At 49.0% G+C, this 24,318-nt stretch overlaps 1 protein-coding gene across 5 annotated transcripts; it reads left to right on the top strand.

Moving 5' to 3' along the window:
- Positions 1 to 1,150: 1,150 nt before the first annotated feature.
- On the top strand, positions 1,151 to 11,455 carry LOC310828919 (N-acetyllactosaminide beta-1,3-N-acetylglucosaminyltransferase 2-like). Of its 5 annotated transcripts, none has more exons than XM_083706993.1 (4): positions 1,153 to 1,195; positions 4,102 to 4,174; positions 6,534 to 7,127; positions 10,487 to 11,455. In XM_083706993.1, the coding sequence occupies exons 3-4, from the start codon at positions 6,551 to 6,553 to the stop codon at positions 10,918 to 10,920; spliced, it is 1,011 nt and encodes a 336-aa protein (XP_083563119.1). In that variant the 5' UTR covers positions 1,153 to 1,195; positions 4,102 to 4,174; positions 6,534 to 6,550; the 3' UTR covers positions 10,921 to 11,455. The 5 variants fall into 5 exon arrangements, with proteins under 5 accessions (XP_083563116.1, XP_083563119.1, XP_083563115.1 ...); XM_083706991.1 differs by lacking the exon at positions 1,153 to 1,195 and adding an exon at positions 2,854 to 3,149; XM_083706990.1 differs by lacking the exon at positions 4,102 to 4,174 and having other exon boundaries at positions 1,151 to 1,195.
- The last annotated feature ends 12,863 nt before the right edge of the window (positions 11,456 to 24,318 follow it).

The following is a 24,318-nucleotide window of genomic DNA, read 5'->3' as shown; positions in this document are numbered from 1 at the left end:
GATGTATTTGTGATGCATGCATGATGTAATTTCAGGGGTGTCGTGGGCACCTTTGTAAAACCGATAAAAGTGGGAGCCACCCTTTGTTCTGGGCTTTTTCCTGCTTCTCCCATGTGCTGGGTGTGAGTTGTGTTGCAACAGTCGTTTGAATAAAAACCAGGCTTACTGGCTGCTGTTTTGCAACTCTATTCCTGGATGGTGTCTTTGTTTGATAATCCAAGTGAGCCCAAGCATTTTCCTATAACATTGTAAAACAGGGAGGGAAAAGGCCTGCCTTGCTTTCCTTTCAGTCGGTAGAGCATGAGACTCTCAATCTTAAGTTCGCGGGTTCGAGACCCACGTGGAGCAAAAGATTTCTGCGTTGCAGCCGGGTTGGGCTAGATGACCGCCGGGTCCCTTTCCAGCTCCACAATTCGGTGACTTTTCTCCGACCCACAATGAGCAATGATCGGGATCCTTGAGGCACTGCTCTGGCCTGATCCAGCGACTTCCTCTCTCCCAGCTATTAACGGCCCATTAAGACAACGTTCGTTCTCCGTCCCGCGGCCATTTCCAGGCAAGGGAGAGAATTGCAAATCATATTATCGTATTACAGCTCGCTTGCTTGGACCCTTTCCAGAATCTCATTGAGCTGATTTTAGCGAAGAGATAAGGCTCCGTACAGTGGTGCCTCGGGTTACATACGCTTCAGGTTACATGCACTTCAGGTTACAGACTCCGCTAACCCAGAAAGAGTGCTTCAGGTTAAGAACTTTGCTTCAGGATGAGAACAGAAATCTTGCTCTGGCAGCGCGGCAGCAGCAGGAGGCCCCATTAGCTAAAGTGGTGCTTCAGGTTAAGAACAGTTTCAGGTTAAAAACGGACCTCCGGAACGAATTAAGTACTTAACCCGAGGTACCACTGTATTTGCAAAAGGATTGGGTGCTGCTTCTGCTGTGCTTTACAGGAAAGTTGGGGTGCCTGCAAGCAGCCAGGCCTGGTGGACTGGTAGGGCAGAAAGCAAGGAGGCCAACAGGAGGTGGCGCCAAACCCAGGAATGGGCAGCCGAGGCAACTCATCCTTGTTTTCTTCTCCCCACCTTCCTCCCTGCTGTCTTTGCAGTCTTCTTCTGCAAGGGGGACGTCAAGACGGAGGAGGAGGAGGAGGAGGAAGAAAAGGAGGAAGACGGCAGCCAGGCTCACCCCTTCGACTCGCTGTGAGTAGAATCCTAAAATGGCAGAGCTGAAAGGGACCCCTGAGGGTCATCCATCCCAACCCCCCCTCTGCAATGCAGGAATCCCAGCTAATAATAATAATAATAATAAATTTTATTTATACCCCGCCCTCCCCGGCCAAAGCCGGGCTTAGGGTGGCTAACACCAGTAAAATTACAGTGGAAACATAAGGGGGGGGGCGACAGAAAAGCAAAACCCCAATTTAAAATACAGGTTAAAATGCAATTTAGCCTCATTTTAAAAGCCAAAACCATAAGGGGAGGGCAACATAAGGGTCAGACTGAGTCCAAACCAAAGGCCAGGCAGAACAGCTCTGTCTTGCAGGCTCTGCGGAAAGATGTCAAGTCCCCCAGGGCCCTGGTCTCTTGGGACAGAGCGTTCCACCAAGTCGGGGCCAGTACTGAAAAGGCCCTGGCCCTAGCTGAGACCAACCTAACCTCCTTGCGACTTGGGACCTCCAGAATGTTGTCATTTGTGGACCTTAAGGTCCTCCGTGGAACGTACCAGAGAGACGGTCCCGTAGGTACGAGGGTCCTGGGCCGCATAGGGCTTTAAAGGTCAAAACCAGCACTTTAAACCTGACCCTGTACTCCACCGGGAGCCAGTGCAGCTGGTAAAGCACTGGGTGAATGTGATTCCGCGGCAAGGACCCCATAAAGAGTCTTGCCACGGCATTCTGCACCCGCCAGAGTTTCTGGGTCAGCTTCAAGGGCAGCCCCGCATAGAGCGAGTTACAGTAGTCAAGCCTGGAGATGACCGTTGCATGGAATACTGTGGCCAAATCAGGGCGGGAAAGGTAAGGGACCAACTGCTTAGCACGGCAGAGATGGAAAAATGCCACCTTTGCTGTGGCTCCATGGAAAGGGAGGCATCGAAGGTTACTCCCAAGCTCTTGACAGAAGGCGCTGGCACTAATTGACCCCCCGCAAGAGACAGGAGTTGGCCCCCCAACCCCACATCATCCCGACCCACTCAGAGGACACCTGTCTTTGAAGGATTTAATTTCAACTGGCTCCCACGCAGCCATCCAGCCACAGCTTCCAAGCACCTGGTCAGTGTGTCCGGGGCCGAGTCAGGGCGGCCGTCAATCAACAGATAGAGTTGGGTGTCATCGGCATATTGATGACAACCCAGCCCAAAGCTCCAGACAATCTGGGCAAGGGGGCATATGTTGTTTTTTAGTCATTTAGTGGTGTCCGCCTCTTCGTGCCCCCCTGGACCAAAGCACGCCAGGCCCTCCTGTCTTCCACTGCCTCCCGCAGTTTGGTCAAACTCATGCTGGTCGCTTCGAGAACACTGTCCCACCACCTTGTCCTCTGTCGTCTCCTTCTCCTTGTACCCTCCATCTCTCCCAATATCAGGGTCTTTTCCAGAGAGTCTTCTCTTCTCATGAGGTGGCCAAAGTCTTGGAGCCTCAGCTTCACGATCTGTCCTTCCAGTGAGCACTCAGGGCTGATTTCCTTCAGAATGGAGAGGTTGGATCTTCTTGCAGTCCATGGGACTCTCAAGAGTCTCCTCCAGCACCAGAATTCAAAAGCATCAATAAAGATATTAAAAAACATCGGAGAAAGGACTGCGCCCTGTGGCATACCAAGGAGTGCCGCAGCGACAACTCCCTCCCTAGCGCTCCTCTCTGTCCCCGACCAGAGATAAAGGATCGCAGCCGTTGTTTGACTGTGCCCTGAATACCTACGTCAGCAAGGTGTTGGCCCAAAAGTTTGTGATCGACCGTGTTGAAGGCTGCTGGCAGATCTAAGAGAATCAGCAGTCCCGACCCGCCTCAGTCTACGGAGATCATCTGTTAGGGCAACCAAAGCCGTCTCGGTCCCGTAACCAGGGCGAAAGCCGGACTGGAATGGGTCCAGACTGAGACGATGTTTAATCCGGAAACCTACCTTGCAGTTTGGCAGCTGCTCTCTCAATTACCTTACCCAGGTACGGAAGATTCGAAACCGGGCGGTAATTGGATAGATCTAAGGGATGCGGGTGGCACTGTGGGTTAAACCACAGAGCCTAGGGCTTGCCGATCGGAAGGTCGGCGGTTCAAATCCCCGCAACGGGGTGAGCTCCCGTTGCTCGGTCCCTGCTCCTGCCCACCTAGCAGTTCAAAAGCACACCAGAGCAAGTAGATCAATAGGTACCGCTCCGGCGGGAAGGTAAACGGTGTTTCCGTGCGCTGCTCTGGTTCGCCAGAAGCGGCTTAGTCCTGCTGGCCACATGACCCGGAAGCTGTACGCCGGCTCCCTCGGCCAATAAAGCGAGATGAGCGCCGCAACCCCAGAATTGGTCACGACTGGACCTAATGGTCAGGGGTCCCTTTACCTTTAAAGGATCTAGGGATGTTTTCTTTAAGAGCAGACGCACCACTGCTTCCTTCTACTCCCAGGAAACAGCTCTTGCCACCAGACAATTCTTCCTGATGTTCAGGCAGAATTTCCTTTCTTGTGATTTGAATCCTTTGGTTCGGGTTTGCTTCCTCCTCCACGAGAAAGCCTTTCGGATACCATCTCTCCCTCCTATTGTCGAGGCAAAATCAACCCAGCTCCCTTGACCGTTCCTCATAGGGCTTGGTTTCCAGACCCTTTTATCATCTCGGTCGAACCTCCTCTGCACACTTTCCAGCTTGTCGATCTCCTTCTTAAACTGGGGTGCCCAGAACGAGACACAGGATTCCAGGTGGAGTTTGTCCAAGGCGCCTAAATTGCACAGAAGAAACGGGACCTTGCTTTGCTGTGCGTAGATCGTAATATCCTCTGTCGTTAGACTGGTCCAACCACAGGCACTGAGACTTCCTGTCTCTTTGAGATTTACTTTCTTTCTCACAATGAGATCGTGCCGTTCTGAATAATCGTTATTTATAAGTCTCTTCTCCCTCCCATCCTTTCAGTCAAAAACGGACGGCAGCAAAGAGAACATCTGCTTCCTCCTCAAGGCCTCTCCTCGGAAACATAATTAGGCCGGTAAGCTCCAACTTTTACAGAATCGTAGGCTCGCAAGGGACCCCTGGGGGTCCTAAAGCCTGACCCCCTGCAATGCGGGGATCGCAGCTGGAGAATCCCTGATGGGAGGCCACCCGGCCTCTGATAAAACATGAAGGAGAGGTCCGCTCTGCTTTTGAACTCTGCATGGCGAGGGCTTCCCCAGATAAATAAGACAGAGTCAAAGCAGAGCCGCCTTGCAAAACCTAGGCTCCTCGGCACGTAATTAAACTGCGGAACTCCTTGCCACATGAGGGCCACGAATTTAGATGGCTTTGAAAGAGGACTGGATAAATTTAATGGAGGGGGAGAGGGCTATCGACGGCTACTAGCCAGGATGCTTCTGAATACTGTACCTGTTGCTGGAAACCGCAGGCGGGGAGAGCGGTCTTGTGTTCGAATCCTGACTGCAGGCATCTTTTTGGCCCCGTGAGAACAGGATGGTCTGCTTTTACTGTAATTATCGGTATGTTTTGAACAGAATTTATTATAGTTTTAATCAGTGCTTTTTCCGGGAGGGAATGCATACCCCTAAACATTTTTTTATTCTAAGTTTGGCCTCATTGAGGGGTGCCGTTTCTACGGGGATATACGCTTGGTATTTATCACTCCTGTTGTACAAAAGTCTCCAAATGGGTCCGGACTTCAATGTCTAAAACTCCTGGTAGAGGAGAGGATCTAGAGATCACGCTCAGGGTGGCCAAATTCTGTGCGACTGCTATAAAACTTAGGGAACAAGCTGTACTTCTAAAACGATTAAGGTTTTAAATGACAATTTCAGCTTATATTTTAGTGATCAAGATTGAATATATTCTTTTAACTGCCGCTATATCTGAATTGTCTCTGTTATACCCAACTGCAATTCAATGCATTCCTCTTGTGTTTTATGATTTTCCTGATATTGTAAGTGAGCCGGAACCGGTCTGTGACCGTAATAATAAAATTCTATTCTATTCACTGAGGGGCAGTATTTCAATAGGAGCAGAAATAAATGAGAGTCCCCCTAAACATTTATTTTAAAAGAAAAAAAAAAGCGCACAGGTTTTAATTCTATCAATGTTTAACTGTCTTTTCATGACAGATTTACCCCCGTATTTTTAGCCTGTTCCTGTTTGTGTCTGTAAGACGCCCTCCCGCTAGGGGGGAAATTCAGGGTATAAATAAACATATAATAACAATTAAAGCAGTAATAACTGGCCTGAGTCCACCGCAGCTCCTTAATGGGCCTCTATTTAAGGAACCCTCCCTACCCGCAATTTCCAGAAATCGGCTTTCCAGAAAAGCATTGCTTCCTCCGACTGTGGAGGAGATGGCCCTTTCTTCCTCGGCAAATTCGACCAAACCTCTTTTGTAGCCCCCCTGTCGGCATACTGTGGCAGGGAGTCCCGCAGTTCAACCCTGCGCCGCACGAAGCAGGGCAGAGAGCGAAAGGGACAGGTGATTTACAACGAGTGAAAAAATACATATTCTAATTTTTTATATAAATTTTTATTAGTTTTTGTAACATATCATTTCCAACAATCATATAACATAACTTCTTCTCTCATACGATGTTTTAGACTTCCGTCAACACCTCTGATGAGTTTTCGTTCTTTATCGCTTATTCTGCATTTCATAACTTCTCTATTTCTCTTATTTATCATTAACTTATAATTCTCCTCATAGTCTTTCTTGCAATATATTCTTGCAATAACTTCTCTATTACTCGTAATTATCATTAACTAGTAATTCTCCTCATAGTCTTTCTTGCAATATTTCAGACAGCCCTCCTTACAAAACTTCTTGCAGTCCTACTAGCATAATTGGTTCATTACAATTACTTTTCAAATAGTTCGTATATTTACTAGGTTCTTGCTGTTATCTCTGTGTCCTGCCTTGTGGGAACCCACCTAAACTTCAGGGACATTCCGGGATCAAATCAGAAACCGGATTCTCTAAATAATAATAATAATAATAATAATAATAATAATAATAATATATTATTTATACCCTGCCCATTTGACTGAGTTTCCCCAGCCACTCTGGGCGGCTTCCAACAGAACACTAAAATACAGTAACCTATTAAACATTAAAAGCTTCCCTAAACAGGGCTGCCTTCAGATGTCGTCTAAAAGTTTGGTGGTTGTTTTTCTCTTTGACATCTGGTGGGAGGGAGTTCCACAGGGTGGGCGCCACCACCGAGAAGGCCCTCTGCCTGCTTCCCTGTAACTTGGCTTCTCGCAGCGACGTCCCTGGGAAATGGGGTCTGGGGTCTGGGATCGGGCCCGGTTCATTCGGGGGCGCAAGGGCACCCTCAGTCCCCCCAGCTGACCCGCTGCTGCCTCCTCCTTTTTCCGGACAGGTTTCCCCCTCCTCAGGATGCGAAAGACCCACATACTTTGTATCGTGATTCTTGGGAGCTTCTTGACCATCGCTGCCTTGCACTGGCAGCTCGGCCGCATGGCGCCCCAGTGGGTGCCCTCGCCCTGTGCCTGCTGCTTCCAGCCCCCGCCGCTGGCCAACGCCACCACCCTGAGCGACGGCACCTACACCTACCGCCTCGACCCGGGCATCTACAACGACCTCTTCCCACACCTGCAGCAATATCGGTGCCGGGAGCTCACCTGCGAACAGAGCTGGTGCCCAGAGGCCTCTGCCGCCCCGCTGCTCCTCCTGGCCATCAAGTCCCACCCGGGGTCCAGCGCAAGGAGGGCGGCCCTGCGGCGCACATGGGCACGGCCGCGGGAGATGGGGCACTTCCGGGTCCGGCATGTGTTCCTGATGGCCGTGTCGCCCAACCAGAAGCAGATGAACCTGGCGACGGAGGAGAACGAGGAGTTCGGGGACATCCTGTTGTGGGATTTCATGGAGTCGCACCACAACCTGTCCCTGAAGGAACGATGTTTTCTGCACTGGGTGCACAAGAGCTGCCCAGGTGTGGCTTACATCTTCAAAGGTACGTCACGGGCTGGCTGGGGGCGAAAGGTGCAGGGCAGGTGTGCCGGGAAGGAGGCCTGGCTCTTAGGCAGGAAGAAGCAGATGCACGAAGATAGGATAGGGGCCACCTGGCTTACTATCAGCGCATGGGTAGAGGATCTATGGGTCAAGCTGAACGTGAGCCAGCAGTGTGATGCCGCAGCAAAAAAGGCTAATGCTATCCTAGGCTGTGGGACACGGGTGGCGCTGTGGGTTAAACCACAGAGCCTAGGACTTGCCAATCAGAAGGTCGCGGTTCGAATCCCCGCAACGGGGTGAGCTCCCGTTGCTCGGTCCCAGCTCCTGCCAACCTAGCCGTTCAAAAGCACACCAGTGCAAGTAGATAAATAGGTACCGCTCTGGCGGGAAGGTAAACGGCGTTTCCGTGCGCTGCTCTGGTTCGCCAGAAGCGGCTTAGTCCTGCTGGCCACATGACCCGGAAGCTGTGCGCCAGCTCCCTCGGCCAGGAAAGCGAGATGAGCGCCGCAACCCCAGAGTCGGCCACGACTGGACCTAATGGTCAGGGGTCCCTTTACCTAGGATAACTAGGCTGCATCAACAGAAATACAGTGGTACCTCGGGTTACAGACGCTGCAGGTTACAGACTCCGCTAACCCAGAAATAGTACCTCGGGTTAAGAACTTTGCTTCAGGATGAGAACAGAAATTGCGCGGCAGCAGCGGGAGACCCCATTAGCTAAAGTGGCGTTTCAGGTTAAGAACAGTTTCAGGTTAAGAACGGACCTCCGGAACAAATTAAGTACTTAACCCGAGGTACCACTGTATAGTGTTCAGATCAAGGGAAGTCATAGTGCTGCTGTATTCTGCCTGGGTCAGACCCAACTTGGAATACTGTGTCCAGTTCTGGGCAGCACAATTTAAGAAGGTGGTTGACAAGCTGGAAGGTGGGCAGAGGTGGATGACCAAGAATCATTGGAAATCACGATGTGTGTGTTTGTGTGTGTGTGTGTGTTTTATGCAAAAACCGCAATGTGGGGAAAACCGTGAAGCCAGCAAAATGATAATAATAATAATAATATAATAGTTTATTATTTATGCCCCAGCCACTCTGGGCGGCTTCCAACCGAACATTAAAAACAATACAGCGTCAAACATTAAAAACTTCCCTAAACAGGGCTGCCTTCAGTTGTCTTTTAAAAGTAAGATAGATGATAGATAGATAGATAGATAGATAGATAGATAGATAGATAGATAGATAGATATAGATAGATAGATAGATAGATAGATAGATAGATAGATAGATAGATAGATAGATAAACAACTACTTGACATTTAGAAGACATCTGAAGGCAGCCCTGTTCAGGGAAGTTTTTAATGTGTGACATTTTGATGTATTTTTAATCTTTGTTGGAAGCCGCCCAGAGTGGCTGGGGAGACCCAGCCAGATGGGCGGGGTACAAATAATAAATTATTGCTATTACTACTACTACAACAGCGATTTTATTACTTATACCTTGACCATCTGGGTTTCCCCAGCCACTCTGGGTGGCTCCCAACAGAACATTAAAAATACGATAAAACATCAAACATTAAAAACCTCCCTAAAGAGGGCTGCCTTCAGATGTCTTCTAAAAGTCAGATAGTTGTTTATTTCCTTGACATCTGGTGGGAGGGAGTTCCACAGGGCGGGCGCCACCACCGAGAAGGCCCTGTGCCTGGTTCCCTGTAACCTCACTTCTCGCAGGGAGGGAACCGCCAGAAGGCCCTCGGAGCTGGACCTCAGTGCTACATAGCTCCATCCTTATGTCAGGCATTATGGTATATTGGCGTGACGCCATGTTTAGCTGGCGATATATCATGCCGTTGAAAACGAGATATCACCCTGTGTTTGTGGGGTGTCCTTATGGGACCTTGAACATTACTTTGAATGTCAAAACATGATGTGGCGCATAGATTTGCTTTTACCTGCATTTGACCATCGGGATGGCACTGGGGCCTGGAAAAAGTGGAGGGGGGGACCCCTCCATCTTGAGGGGCTGGGAGCTGGGGGCACTGTCCTACAGTGGTTCCGCTCCTTCCTCCTGGGCCGTGTCCAGAAAGTGGTGGTGGGGGATGAGTGTTCAGACCCCTGGGCTCTCACTTGTGGGGTGCCTCAGGGTTCTGTCCTCTCCCCCATGTTTTTCAACATCTACATGCAGCCGCTGGGAGAGATCATCAGGGGGTTTGGGCTGGGTGTCCATCAGTATGCGGAAGGTACCCAGCTCTACCTCTCTTTCAGATCAGAACCAGTGAAGGCGGTGAAGGTCCTGTGTGAGTGTCTGGAGGCAGTAGGAGGATGGATGGCGGCTAATGGATTGAGGTTGAATCCTGACAAGACAGAAGTACTGTTTTGGGGGGACAGGGGGCAGGCAGGTGTGGAGGACTCCCTGGTCCTGAATGGGGCAATTGTGCCCCTGAAGGACCAGGTGCGCAGCCTGGGAGGCATTTTGGACTCACCGCTGTCCATGGAGGCACAGGTCAATTCTGTGTCTAGGGCAGCTATCTGCCTGCGGACTGTCTCACCAGAGTGGTGCATGCTCTAGTTATCTCCTGCTTGGACTACTGCAATGCGCTCTACCTGGGGCTACCTTTGAAGGTGACCTGGAAACTACAACTAATCCAGAATGCGGCAGCCAGACTAGTGACTGGGAGCGGCCGCCGGGTCCACTTAACACCGGTCCTGAAGGACCTACATTGGCTCCCAGTACGTTTCCGATCACAATTCAAAGTGTTGGTGCTGACCTTGAAAGCCCTAAACGGCCTCAAAGGCCCAGTAGACCTGAAGGAGCATCTCCACCCCCATTGTCCAGCCAGGACACGGAGGTCCAGCTCCGAGGGCCTTCTTGTGGTTCCCTCCCTGCGAGAAGCCAAGTTACAGGGATCCAGGCAGAGGGCCTTCTCGGTGGTGGCGCCCGCCCTGTGGCACACCCTCCTATCAGATGTCAAGGAAATAAACAACTATCTAACTTTTAGAAGACATCTGAAGGCAGCCCTGTACAAGAAGTTTTGAATGCTTGATGTCTTCTTTTGTTTTAATTTGTTGGAAGTCCGCCCAGAATGGCTGAGGTCACCCAGTTAATATTTAATGCTGTATTGTTTTTAACAGTTGATTCAGAGCCGCCCAGAGTGGCTGAGGAAACTCAGCCAGAAGGGCGGGGTATAATATATTATTATTATTATTATTATTATTATTATTATTATTATTATTATTAAGAGAAGCCGGTTTCTGATTTGATCCCGGAATGTAGGTGGGTTCCCATGAGGCAGGATGCCACAGATATTATTATTATTATTATTATTATTATTATTATTATTATTAGAAAGCACTGTTGTTTTCCAGGGGACGATGACCTCTTTGTGAACCTGCCGGCGCTGACCGAGTACCTCGTTCAGACCCCCAACGCCTCCCGCTTCATCCATGGGAACATCCAGCTCCACTCAGCTGTGATGAGGACAGGGAAGTATGGCGTCTCCACTGCCCTCTACCCTCAGCGATACTACCCCAACTTTGCCTCTGGTGGGGGCTTCATAGTGCCTGGCCCCCTGATCCCCGCCCTATATCAAGCGTCCCTGGAGCTCCCGGTCTTCCCCCTCGACGACGTCTACATGGCATTCCTAACTTTGGCCGCCGGCATCCCGCACCGCCACAACAAGCGCTTCAAAGTGTGGGGCATCCCCAAGGACGACATTGCCTTGTACCGGGACTCCCTGACGGTGCACGGGAGCTCGATGGAAAGGATGGAGGAGGTGTGGCAGGAGCTCTGGGTCAGCTGAGTGGCGGCCGCCCGTCTGTGCATAGCTGTCAACTGTCCCTTATTTGGAGGGACAGTCCCTAATCCCAGCGCCGTGTCCCGCTGCTGTCGTTTATTGATGATGTCCCTTAAATTTCCCGGGTTTCAAAGGAAGCAGCTCCTCTCCCTCCCTCCCTCCCTCCCGGCCGGCCAGGGAGGAGGGAGGCTCCAACTGTGTTGCTTGGTTGCCCCGCCTGACCCCCTCTGGCCTCCTCTCACCAGCCTCGGCCCCCGGGAGCCCTTCCCCGCCGGGACTGGCGGGAGCCTCGGGCCCTTCCACCGCCATCCTCCTTGCGGCCGCCGAACTGAGCATCTCTGCCTGGGGTACCATCTTCGTAGCTTGGACTTCGTTTTGCGTGAAAAGTGGTTTCTGCTTGTAGTTATTTAATTGCAGTGTTTCTCATCAGCTTGAACAGCAACCTTTGGAAACGAAGGGCTAAAAACCGGTGCCGCTCTCCAAAATTATCTGGTCCTTTTAAACTTTGTATTTCAGGTGGTTGACTAAAATCCCTTATTTTGGCTGCTGATCCCTTATTTTTGAGGCTGCTGGTCCCTTATTTTCAAATCTGTAAGTTGACAGCTATGCGTCTGTGCCCGAGCCCCTGGGTCAGAAGGCAGTGCGGGGCCTGGCTCTCTCACGTACCCGAGCTGGACAGTCTACTCCCAGGGGCATCGGACGTCTCGCAAAGGCTCCCCGTGCCACCCTCAGACGCTAGGAAGGATGCACAGGGCCGTTGCTGCATTCGCCTGCTCATCCGAAGGGCCAGCTAGTAATAGTAATTTATTATTTGTACTCTGGGCGGCTTCCAACAAAGATTAAAAATACATTAAAATGTCAGATAGTTGTTTATTTTCTTGACATCTGAAGGGAGGGTGTTCCCACAGGGCGGGCGCCACCACTGAGAAGGCCCTCTGCCTAGTTCCCTGTAACCTCACTTCTCACAATGAGGGAACCGCCAGAAGGCCCTCGGAGCTGGACCTCAGTATCCTACCTACGCAGACTAGATTGGACAAAGTTTCGCCTGCACACTCCACATGCAAAGCACATTCCCACCTCCCCTGGTGTTTCCATGCGTGGCCTATCTGGCAACTGCGCTGACTGCAGCGTGACGACAGCATTACGTTTTTATGCATATGGGAAGATACATACCTCTTGAGTCAGCCCAGTCTCTGAGAGGTGCAAGACTCCAGGGGTTTTTGGTACTTAGCCAGGGTTCAGTTTCCAGGGAACGAGGGACAGATAGCGGAGACAATGGTGTCTTTAGGATAAACCAGGGGTAGGCAACCTAAGGCCCGGGGGCCGGATCCGGCCCAATCGCCTTCTCAGTCCGGCCTGCGGACGGTCAGTGAATCAGCGTGTTTTTACATGAGTAGAATGTGTGCTTTATTTAAAATGCACCTCTGGGTTATTCATGGGGCATAGGAATTCGTTCATAATTTTTTCCCGAAATAAAATCCAGCCCACCACATGGTCTGAGGGACGGTGGACCAGCCCAAAGCTGAAAAAGGTTGCTGACCCCTGGGATAAATGATTTATTTGCATACGTATATAACAACCTGAGGGTCGCGGGTGGCGCTGTGGGTTAAACCACAGAGCCTAGGACTTGCCAATCAGAAGGTCGGCGGTTCGAATCCCCGCGACAAGGTGAGCTCCCGTTCCTCGGTCCCTGCTCCTTCCAACCTAGCAGTTCGAAAGCACGTCAAAGTGCAAGTAGATAAATAGGTACCACTGCGGCGGGAAGGTGAACGGCGTTTCCGTGCGCTGCTCTGGTTCGCCAGAAGCACCTGCTTACGATACAATATGATATGATACGATACGATAAGCTTTTCTTGTCATTGTCCTATACAGAACAACGAAATTGAAAAAATCTACATCAGACATTCAAAAACCAACAAGCCTGCTATCCCAGCTATCTCAACCTGGTTAGCCCCCTCAAAACTCTGTTACCCCATAATTAAATACAATATACTCCCATAGAGACTCCTTAAAAGGTAAAGGTAAAGGGACCCCTGACCATTAGGTCCAATCGTGGCCGACTCTGGGGTTGCGGCGCTCATCTCGCTTTATTGACCGAGGGAGCTGGCGTACAGCTTCCAGGTCCTGTGGCCGGCATGACTAAGTCGCCGAGAGAGGCAGGGGCCTAAGGAGAGCTTGGCTGCAGGATCCGGCCAAATTGGACCCATCCAGGGGAAGAAATGGAGGCAGTGAGAGATTTTACTTTCTTGGGCTCCATGATCACTGCAGATGGTGACAGCAGTCATGAAATTAAAAGACGCCTGCTTCTTGGGAGAAAAGCAATGACAAACCTAGACAGCATCTTAAAAAACAGAGACATCGCCTTGCCAACAAAGGTCCGTATAGTTAAAGCCATGGTTTTCCCAGTAGTGATGTATGAAAGTGAGAGCTGGACCATCAAGAAGGCTGATCGCCAAAGAATGGATGCTTTTGAATTCTGGTGCTGGAGGAGACTCTTGAGAGTCCCACGGACTGCAAGAAGATCAAACCTGTCCATTCTGAAGGAAATCGGCCCTGAGTGCTCACTGGAAGGACAGATCCTGAAGCTGAGGCTCCAAGACTTTGGCCACCTCATGAGAAGAGAAGACTCCCTGGAAAAGACCCTGATGTTGGGAAAGATGGAGGGCGCAAGGAGAAGGGGACGAGAGGACGAGATGGTGGGACAGTGTTCTGGAAGCTACCAGCATGAGTTTGACCAAACTGCGGGAGGCGGTGGAAGACAGGAGGGCCTGGCGTGCTCTGGTCCAGGGGGTCACAAAGAGGCGGACACCACTAAACAACTAAACAACAACAACAGTCCAGCATCGCTGCCCCAATGGGAAACCCTCTTGCACCGTGGCAACTGGCCACCTGTAACGCCTGTCCACAAATCTGTCCAGTTCTCTTTGAAAGCCAACTTAGCTTAGCAGCCACCATTGCCTCCTGTGGAAGTGAGTTCCGTAGGTTAACGCTGCATCGAGTTCAGTTGAGATTGCTGCGTGGCAGCGGGTGGAAGCCCATTGACGTTTGTGACACGGGAGAAGGAATTTCGGCAGGTGTGGCGTTCGGGAGAACGGTTCCACTCCACACCTTCAACGTGAAAGAAGGAGAGGCGTGCCTCTTTTTGGCCGCAAAACGTCTCCCGGAGTCTGTGGGGCCGTTCTTAGGACACCCTTTGCCAACCTTGTGCCCTCCAGCTGGGAGTTGAAAGTCCAAAACAGCTGGAGGGCATGAGGTTGCTGAAAACTGTTTTCTTGGGGACTTCTAGAAGTCAAGAGCTGAGGTTCATTGGCCACCTGTCAGGGACTGTTTATCTGTGATCCCCGCATTTCAAAGAGGTGGGGTTGGACTAGTTGACCCTTGGGGGACATCCAGCCCTAAAGTTCCATGGTTCAATGGATCTCACTTCTCCTTTATCTGGTTCTGCTTTTGGTTCGTAATAATAACAACAGTAATTTTATCATTAATTCCCTGCCCATCTGGCTGGGTTTCCCCAGCCACTCTGGGCGGCTCCCAACAGAACGCTAAAAACAGAATAAAACTTTGAACATTAAAAACTTCCGTAAACGCTGCCTTCAGATGTCTTCTGAAAGTCAGATAGTTGTTCTTCTCTTTGACATCTGGTGGGAGGGTGTTCCACAGGGCGGGCGCCACCACCGAGAAGGCCCTCTGCCTGGTTCCCTGTAACCTCACTGCCAGAAGGCCCTCAGAGCTGGACCTCAGTGTCCAGGTAGAACGATGGGGGTGGAGACGCTCCTTCAGGTATACCGGGCCTTTGAGGCCATTTAGGGCTTTCAGGGTCAGCACCAGCACTTTGAATTGTGCTTGGAAACTCCGCATCCGAGCAGCCACAGACATCAAGGGAGTGGAAATAAAAGGCAGAACCTATAAATTAGGGCTCTTTGCAGATGACCTAATGGTCACAACACCAGACCCCATAAGCACAGCAACCTCCCTAATCAGAGAACTCAACACAAGTCAGAAGCTATGTGCTTCAACACCTCTCCTCACACCCAAAAAGAACTCATGAAGGTCACCAAAATAAAACTTTGCCACACCAAGTTCAGATACCTAGGGGTACAAATAACCAGAAACCTCAATAAATTGTACCTCCACAACTACAAGCCCCTGTGGCGACAAATTAACAAAGACCTAAAGAGATGGAATAACATGAATTTCACTCTCTCAGACAAAATAGCCATGATCAAAATTATCACACTCCCAAAACTAACCTACCTATTCCAAACCCTCCCAATCTGGATCCCCTCAACCAAACTTCGCAGTTGGCAGAGAAAACTACACTCTTTCATCTTCTCACATAAAAAACCAAGAATAAGCCCCAAATACCTGCACCTCCCCACCTCAGAAGGAGGATGGGGAATCCCCAACATAGAAGCATATTACAATGCCAACCAAATACGCCATATAATCCCATATATACTAGAAGATGAGACAAAACAATGGGTACACCTAGAGAGGGACACAATTGAAAACACCTGCACCACAACATACCCACTCCTCCCAAACAAACTAAAGAAAATTCCCACAACACTCAACAGGTACACACAGACTATGCTCAAAGCATGGAAAACAGAAATAGGCAAACTATCCCCAACCCCATCCCCACTAATCCCCCTGGCGTACCACCCATTATTCTACCATGCAGCACAAAACCTCCAGACAAAAACCTGGCGAACCAAAGGCTTATATCGCCTGTCAGGGGCTCAGGAGCAGAGGCACAGGGAAGAGGGGAGATGGAGAGCGAGGGGGAGGAATCCGAGGGGAGCGTAGGAGGGGACAGTGGTCCGAGGGATTCCATGAGCCTCTCCAGCGAATCGGAAGATTCACAAAAGGGGGCGCCAGTGGCCAAGGGCAGGGGGTTCCCAAGGGGAACGCCCCAGGAGCAAGGGGGCAGCAGGGACTCCCAGAGCAGTACAGTGGTGCCCCGCAAGACGAATGCCTCGCTAAACGAAAAACCCGCAAGACGAAAGGGTTTTCCGATTTTTTAGCGGCTTCGCAAGACGAATTTCCCTATGGGCTTGCTTCGCAAGACGAAAGCCCATAGGGAAATCTCCAGGGACAGCGGGAAAGCGCAGCGCGCCTTCTCCTCTGTTCCTGGACCTGACCTAAGGCTTGCGGTGGGAGGTCCGGGACAAGAGGACAAGGCGCGAAGGGCTTCTCTGTTCCCGGGCTTGCGGTGGGAGGAGGGTTTTTCCTCCCCACGCCAACATTCAGAACAGCATTCTGAATGTTGGCGGTGGGGAGGAAAGCCCTCCTCCCACCGCAAGCCTTCAGGACAGGTCCGGGAACAGAGGGGAAGGTGCGCAGCGCTTCTCCTCTGTTCCCAGACCTGTCTTGAAGACTTGCGGTGGGAGGAAGGTTTTCCTCCCCACCGCCAACATTCAGAAGGCTGTTCTGAAGGCTGGCGGTGGGAAGAAAAGCCCTTCTCCCCCCAGCCTTCAGAAGAGTTCCCGCCTAGGCTGCGGATAGCAGCCTGCTGCCCCGCGCGAGGGGCGCTCTTAAGCAGAGCGCCCCTCGCGCGGGGCAGACATTCGCCGCTTGGGGAGCCCTGCAGGGGAAGTCTTGCAGGGCTCCCCAAGCTGCGAATGTCTGCCCCTCGCGCGGGGCAGCAGGCTGCTATCCGCAGCTTGGAGAGCCCTCTGGACCTCTTCTGAAGGCGGGCGGGGGGCAAAAGTCTTTGTCCCCCCTGCCTGCCTTCCCGGGGGATTTTAAAATGCTGGCGGGCGGCAGCGCTGCCGCCCGCCAGCATTTTAAGATCGCCCCGGACAGCGGAGAAGTCTCCGCTGTCCCGGGAAGGGGGGGGAAGCAAAGACTTTCGCCCCCCCCCCCGTCGGCCTTCAGAAGAGGTCGGGGGACAGACTGTCCCCAGACCTGGTCTGAAGGCGGTTTCCATAGGAACGCATTGATTGATTTTCAATGCATTCCTATGGGAAACCGTGCTTCGCAAGACGAAAAACTCGCAAGACGAAAAGACTTGCGGAACGAATTAATTTCGTCTTGTGAGGCACCACTGTAGTTGGAAATCAGGACCAGCTTCCCCACCAGAGCAGAGTGGGGGGGGGGGAAGAGTCCCAGGTATCGGGGCCAGTGCTTTCCCCACCAGGGAGAGGAGACGAGGCAGAGCTGACCACGCCTCCATCGGAGAGTCAGGCAACGGAGGGGAGGTCAGATCCGGCCAGTGTCACGGAAGAGGGAAGCAGTGATAGAAGCAGTGTAACGGTTAGGAGAAAGGTCACTGGGTTGGCGCGAGAAACAAGTTCAAATGTACAGGAGCGCGGGACAGCAGAGAATGAGGATTGGGAACCGGGTCCTAAAGCCCGCCGGAGGCAGGGGGAGGAGCTAAGCGACTCAGCGTCGGAGGAGTCCAGAAAGGGCAATGCCCCGGTGGGCAGGAGGACCCAGAGGAGGAGAGAACAGCGCAGAAGGTGGAGCAGGGCTAGGATCTTAAACTGGTGCGGAAGGGGAGGTGATTCAGACGGGACTTCGCCGATCTAAGGTCTAAGACGTAGGGCTGCACGCTCTGGCGTTGAAATGGAAACTAAACTTCAATAAAGACTTTTGTACATTACATCAACCTGGCGTTGGTCCTCTGTGAGCTGGGACCTAGAGGCAGCTCTGACATCGCCTAATAGACTTTTATAAAAATAACAAACCCTTGTCAACACAAGAAATACAAGACAAACTAGAAGACACCCAAATGCCCTGGTTAACACAACACCAACTACATGCCTTCTTAAACAACCCAACAGTAAAATCAGCAGCAACTAGGCCCCTGACAACCTTCGAAAACCTCCTCCTAACAACAAAGGGAAACGGTAAAGGGACGGTATCCGCAATATACAAAATACTACTCCAAAATCCCGCAAATCCCCTAGACACAATCAAAAAACAATGGGAGAATGACATAGGCTATGAGATTAACCCCACTCAATGGACCAGAATGTGGTCTAAACCCCCCTTTAAATCCATATCAACGAAAAGAAAAGAACTCACACTGAAACTCACCTACAGGTGGTACCTAACACCAAGGAAACTAGCGCTAATACACCCAGGAACCTCACCAAAATGCTGGAGAGGGTGCACCTCCTCAGGCACATACCTCCACATGTTGTGGGAGTGTCCCAAAATTCAACTATTCTGGACAACAGCCATACGAGAAATATGTAAAATAACTAAGCAAGTAATAGACATCACCCCAGAATTGGCCCTACTAAACATCTTCCAAGACAACAATGCCCATTTACACCACAAAGAACTCATAACCCACCTGCTCTCAGCAGCCAGAAACATCATAACCAGACACTGGAGAGACCTGTCAGGAGTAAGCATGGACCAATGGTACCAAATAGTATGGGAAACAGCCCTACTAGAAAAATTAACTAATAAACTGAAACTGACACGGGGACAAACAGAAGAAGACGTCTTCACCCCGGTATGCCTCCCCTTTATCACATACACAGCCCAACAGGACAACGACAATAATCCACCAACAGCATACAAATCAATATGGCTAACCTGATCCAAAACACCCACCCACCCAGGGGTGCCGACTTATAAAAAATATTGGGGGGGCCCATACCGGGGTCCTGCCCCGGGAAGTTTTCTAAATTTTAGATGAAAATTAGTGAGTTTTAAAGTTTTTTTAAAGTATTTTAGAGTCATATGATCAACATTAGAATCCCGAAAACTCGACTCTCTATAACTCCACACTCCGGGAAACTCGACAAGCCTGAAACACTTTTTGGCTTTGAAAAAAGAAACAAAACATAAACACGCACGGTATTTTCATAAAAAGCTAATTTAATTTACAGTAACAATTATGCTTATAGACTATTACAGAGCAGTGAATATATAGCTCTGAAAAGACTGAAATGATATTTAAATAAATCCTAAACTATCATTAAAAGAATAAAACATAAAATATTGCTGTCGCACAGTAATAGCACTTTGATTAATAAGTGAAATAGCTAATTTAAGCTTACTTTGAATAAGGCTGAGGGTTCATTAAATAAAAATAATATCTCAAAGTTAATGCTTTAATACAGTTAATAAAGTTAATACAGTATGCCTAATACTGTATGTAAATACTGTAATACTGTATGTAGATAACGAGCTTTAATTGGGTCTTACACCCTAAAAATATTTAAGTATTTGAAAATAACTAATACAGTACTATAGTAATATAGAAATACAGTACTAAACTAGTACTAATATTTCGAAACTGAAAATTTAACATTCTGTATGTATTTAATTATCTATTTTATAAAGATTTTTAATATCTGACAGTGAGTTTGGAATAGCCCAGTGCAAAAATCCTGAGGATCCATGTGGATCCGTGCTTTGTAACCACGTTTTTGCACCACTGTGACCCTAGGCAACAGTGGGTGCGTGATTTTTTTGGTGCAAGATGTAGCCATGGACATGCTATGTGATCTGATGGTGAATTTGGGGTGACCCAATGCAAAAATCCTGAGGATCCATGTGGATCCGTGCTTTGTAACCACGTTTTTGCACCATTGTGGCCCCAGGCCACAGTGGGTGCGTGATTTTTTTGGTGCAGGCTGTAGCCATGGACATGCTATGTGATCTGATGGTGAATTTGGGGTGACCCAATGCAAAAATCCTGAGGATCCATGTGGATCCGTGCTTTGTAACCACGTTTTTGCACCATTGTGGCCCCAGGCCACAGTGGGTGCGTGATTTTTTTGGTGCAGGCTGTAGCCATGGACATGCTATGTTATCTGATGGTGAATTTGGGGTGACCCAGTGCAAAGATCCTGTGGATCCATGCTTTGTAACCACGTTTTTGCACCATTGCAGCCCCAGGCAACAGTGGGTGTGTGATTTTTTTGGTACAGACTGCAGCCATGGACATGTAATGTGATCTGATGGTGAATTTGGAGTGACCCAATGCAAAAATCCTGAGGATCCATGTGGATCCGTGCTTTGTCACCACGTTTTAAATGGGGAGGGAAGGAAAAACACAGAAGGGACAAGAAGCACAAGAGGGGTGTGCGGAGAAGCAGCTGGCTAAGAATGCAGGGGAGGAGTTTAACGGGGTGGGGGGAGGAAAGGAAGGCAAAAGTCCCCCCCCCAAGCCAGCCCTCTCTCTCTCTCTCCCACCTGCATCCCTAGAGCACGGAGAGGAGGAGGTGGTGGGCTGGAGCCTGCACGCAGTGTGACTAGGAAAGAATTAGAAGGAAGGACTCGATCCTTTCCTTAACCCTCTGCTTGCCAGGAGGGCAGGGGATTCCCTGCTCTTTGTTGAGTTTGAGCAAACGCAGCAACAGAAGCGGGTGGGTAGTAAGACCCTGAGGCAGAATGCAGGAAAGCAGCAGCTTCCGCCTTCCCTCCGCCCGCCCGCCCGATCTTATTTTTGCCTGATTTTTGCCTATTTTTGCCCCTGCGCTCCGGCGAGTCAGCTCCAGGGACCACACATTCGCTCAATAACACGCACAGACATTTCCCCTTACTTTTTAGGAGAAAAAATCTGCGTGTTATAGAGCGAAATTTACGGTAATAATTTTCTTAAATTATTGGGGGGGCGGAGCCCCCCCCAACGAATTTTTGAGGGGGCTCGGGCCCCCTCAGGCCCCACGGAGTCGGCGCCTATGCACCCACCTCACTCACACGAAAACAAAGATCACCACAGCCAATCACAATCAAACAATCACACCCTAAGCCAACCCCAACCTCTCTCACCACCAAAGGAACACAAGTGAACAACACAAGCAACGCTGACACCAAACTCTACATACATTAAGCATAATAGAAACACCGCCACCCGACCTGTTGCTATCAAAGGGTTAAAGGGTAGCAGAAACGCTCTAATCACTGAGCAGCTGGAGGTCATTAGGCTTCCAGGAACATGAGTTTGTATAAATAGTCTCCTGTGTGTTTGTTCTTCCCTTCTCCCCTTTTTGGGCGTGTTTGCTGAGATGTGTGGTTCTTCGCCAGGGTTGTTTTTTGTTTTTGTAAATAAACCTTATCTTTGAGTTACAAACCGCATGCTCCAAGACTCCTCTTTGAAAAGATACTGCCTCTCCTGCCCTTCTTCAACTGCTGTGCGAAACACTCTGCTGTAGTGGGACTTGTGACGATGGAAGCGCACTGGGCATTTACATTAAACTAATTAAAGTTTAATGGGACACGACCCCACCCCCATCCATCCTCCCTCTCCCCACCCCCCTTTCTTTTTTCTTTCTGTTTTCTTCTCCCCCTAATGCCTCAACAAATGAAACGGATTTGTAAAAAAGTTACATGGAAGAAGAAAAGAAAAGAAAAAAAAATTCGAGGCACTACACTTCTGTAAAACAAGAAAATCCTTAATAAAAAATATTTTTAAAAAAAAAAATGTGCTTGGAAATGTCCTGTGAGCCAATGAAGATCTTTCAGGACCTTTGTTATGTGGTCTCGGCGGCCGCTCCCAGTCTGGGGTTTCATCATCCGGCTCAATGGATCACGAAGAAGTCTTGCTGAGGCAAGCCAAACAGCCTCTTTGACACTTTAACAACATGCCATTCTTAAAATCTTGTTTCACACACAGAGATATTTAATGGGTCAGCAATTCACAAAGCCAAAATACAAGTGTTGGCACCCGCCCTGTGGAACGCCCTCCCGTCAGATGTCAAGGAAATAAATAACTATCTGGCTTTTAGAAGACATCTGAAGGCAGACCTGTTCAGGGAAGTTTTGAATGCATGACGTCTTATTTTGTTTTAATTTGTCCGCCCAGAATGGCTGAGGTAACCCAGCCGGATGATGAGCGGCATATAAATAATAAATTATTATTATTATTAAGAAATCTCACATCAACGGGTGGCAGTGACCTCACTTGTTGGCAACCCAAGACCATTGGTGGCATCTTTCCTAAGAAATATTTCTCAAAAACACACCGTGCAGGATATTGCTACCCTGGCGACAGATTCCAGGGGTTCCCAGTGCTTAATCAGGTTTGGAACGACGGTCGTTGGAGACATTCATATATGGTTTTATCTGCATATGTTTACTTGCCTCGCAGGACATTTTCGGGAATTTACCCTGCGCAAATCTACAGCCAAGCTGGTGTCCGAACGTTTTGCACAGGGGTAGGCAACATAAGGCCTGGGGGCCAAATCCGGCCCAATCGCCTTCTCAATCCGGCCTGCGGACGGTCCGGGAATCAGCGTGTTTTTACACGAGTAGAATGTCTCCTTTTATTTAAAATGCATCTCTGGCTTATTTCTTTCACAATTTTTTTCTTTTTTAACTAAATAACTCCGTATGTGATTTACAAAAATCCATTAACAGTTATGTACAGAAATCCGACACCTTCTTAAATGATATTTACAAGGCCAAAATAATAATGACAACACACACTACTCAATATCCCAAGCGGCCCAAAATTCTCGCAGTAAGTCCGAGAGAATAACTCTCTGTGTATATTTGCCGACGGAAATCTGACGAAAGAGAGAACCAGATTTCAATCTCTGTTTCGTAAATCTTCTTCTGGTCGGCGTGAAACGGAACTGTGCAATGGCAATTCAATGCTTAACCAAATAGACCAGCTCCAACCTTTGCTCTTTTTGAAAATACACTTCTCTGTACTCCTTGGGAAGTGATGTGGGGCTTCATGGACTGCCCACAAGTTATGAGAGACGAAGGAAAGCATTTATTCACTTTCTCCAAACTGTGCATAATTTTACAAGCTCCTCTTCCTCTTGTTGTAAACAAAATATGCCCTTTTTCCCTTATGGGGTACCCAAGAGCCCATATAGAGTCCTTGTGTAGGTTCCCTATTGGTAGGAGAAAATAGCAGAGGCCAACCAGAGAATATTGAAAAGGAAAGCAGCTCGTAAGCCTGATCTTTATTGATCTGTTGCAACAGGGTGCTCCCCTCACTCGCAGGAAAGGAGGAGGACCCCGAACAAAGGTGTGCCTGCCCTTATATAGACATTTTAAATTGCCCGCCCTGGAGTCCAAGACCACCCCCAGATACATCATACCTACATCACAGAAGAGGTGGTCTACAACAGAAATTTGAGTGGTTTGTTTACCTCCTGTCTGGCAGGTTACCTGTTAATGCTCACTTGATTGGATACCCTGGGGAGCCTGGCCAGTCTTTTGTAATGATAAATACTTAGTTCCTGAGCCAGGTCACAGGCTCACACCCTATTCATATCTTAAATGTGCCCTTAAGACAGGATTGGTGAAGGAAAAAGACAATGGGGAGGTTTTCCACTTTGACTTTGCAGAGAAATAATTGAGGTCATTTTGTTCAGGATTCTTTTTCTGTGGGGTTTTCAGACATGTGGGTTATATATTTATGTACGTGTTTGCATTTATTACATATGTAAGACCTTAATATTCTTATCATACTCTAAACCATTGTTTCCCAATTTTGGGTCTCCAGTTGTTTTCGGACTACAACTCCCATCATCCCACTGGAAACACACAGTTTAGGCATAGTTTTTTCCTGCAGTAGCCAAAGCCCCTAAGTTCTTACACCATAGAGACCAGTGCAGGTTTTTCAAGGTTTTATATTTCTATGTTGCTGCTGCAAATGTATTTCTACAACACATTTATTTACAAATAAAATAAATTAACAAGACAATCTCCAGATTTGCCAGTCTTGGCTTGGAGATGACAGTTCTGCCATATGAGTCACAAAGGAATGCTAAATCATAAAAACGTGTGGAGTTTATGGTCTGTGCTGAAATATCAAATTATGTGTCATTTCATCCATTACCGCTCTATCAGAGTGAGCGGGGCCAAGATAGTCCATAACACTAATTCTGGATGGCAAACAATACCTTATTTAGTCATATGCTGTTGTTTCTGTCAAAAAACCAGATTCCGAAACCTCACCCCTTCTTGCATTCCCACTGCAAAGGATCGCGATTCACCAAAACCTTATACCCAGAACAAACTTAGCTGGTCTCTAAGGTGCTACTGAATTTTTGTTTTAAAAATTATTTATTCATTTCGATTATGTCAGACCACCACGGCTACCTACCTGAAACTATTTACTAAGTTTACTGCAACCCCCACCCAACAGTTCGGTGGCATGGAAGAAAATATTTTGGACATTTGAAAAGCGGTCCTTTTTGCAGGGACAGTCTTGGATTTATAGAAGCAGCCCCGGTTTCTGATTTGATCCCGAATATCCTGTTTTTCCTTAGGAAGTCACTGTTTTTCATCAGAGAAATGTTGGAGGGTATGGAGGTATTTGACCGCGCACCACGCCCCAAGCCAAGGGGATACGTAAAAATACAATCTTGAGAAGACACCTGAAGGCAGCCCTGTATAGAGAAGTGTTGGTTTTTTTTAACATTTAACGTTTTATTATGTTTTTTATATGTGCTGGAAGCTGCTCAGAGAAGCTGG

The sequence above is a fragment of the Podarcis gaigeae genome (genome assembly GCF_964106915.1).
Source record: "Podarcis gaigeae genome assembly, chromosome: 13".
NCBI lineage: Eukaryota > Metazoa > Chordata > Lepidosauria > Squamata > Lacertidae > Podarcis > Podarcis gaigeae.
The sequence above is the reverse complement of the archived record's forward strand: the minus strand, read 5'-3'. Positions and strand labels throughout refer to the sequence as shown.

Bases quoted from the DNA above. Each gene is read 5' to 3' on its own strand.
- LOC310828919 (XM_083706989.1), top strand. From the start codon at position 3,089: ATGTTTAATCCGGAAACCTACCTTGCAGTTTGGCAGCTGCTCTCTCAA. The intron at 3,150-6,533 runs GTACGGAAGATT...TTTTCCGGACAG, and splicing joins CTCTCAATTACCTTACCCAG to GTTTCCCCCTCCTCAGGATG. The intron at 7,128-10,486 runs GTACGTCACGGG...GTTGTTTTCCAG, and splicing joins TGTGGCTTACATCTTCAAAG to GGGACGATGACCTCTTTGTG.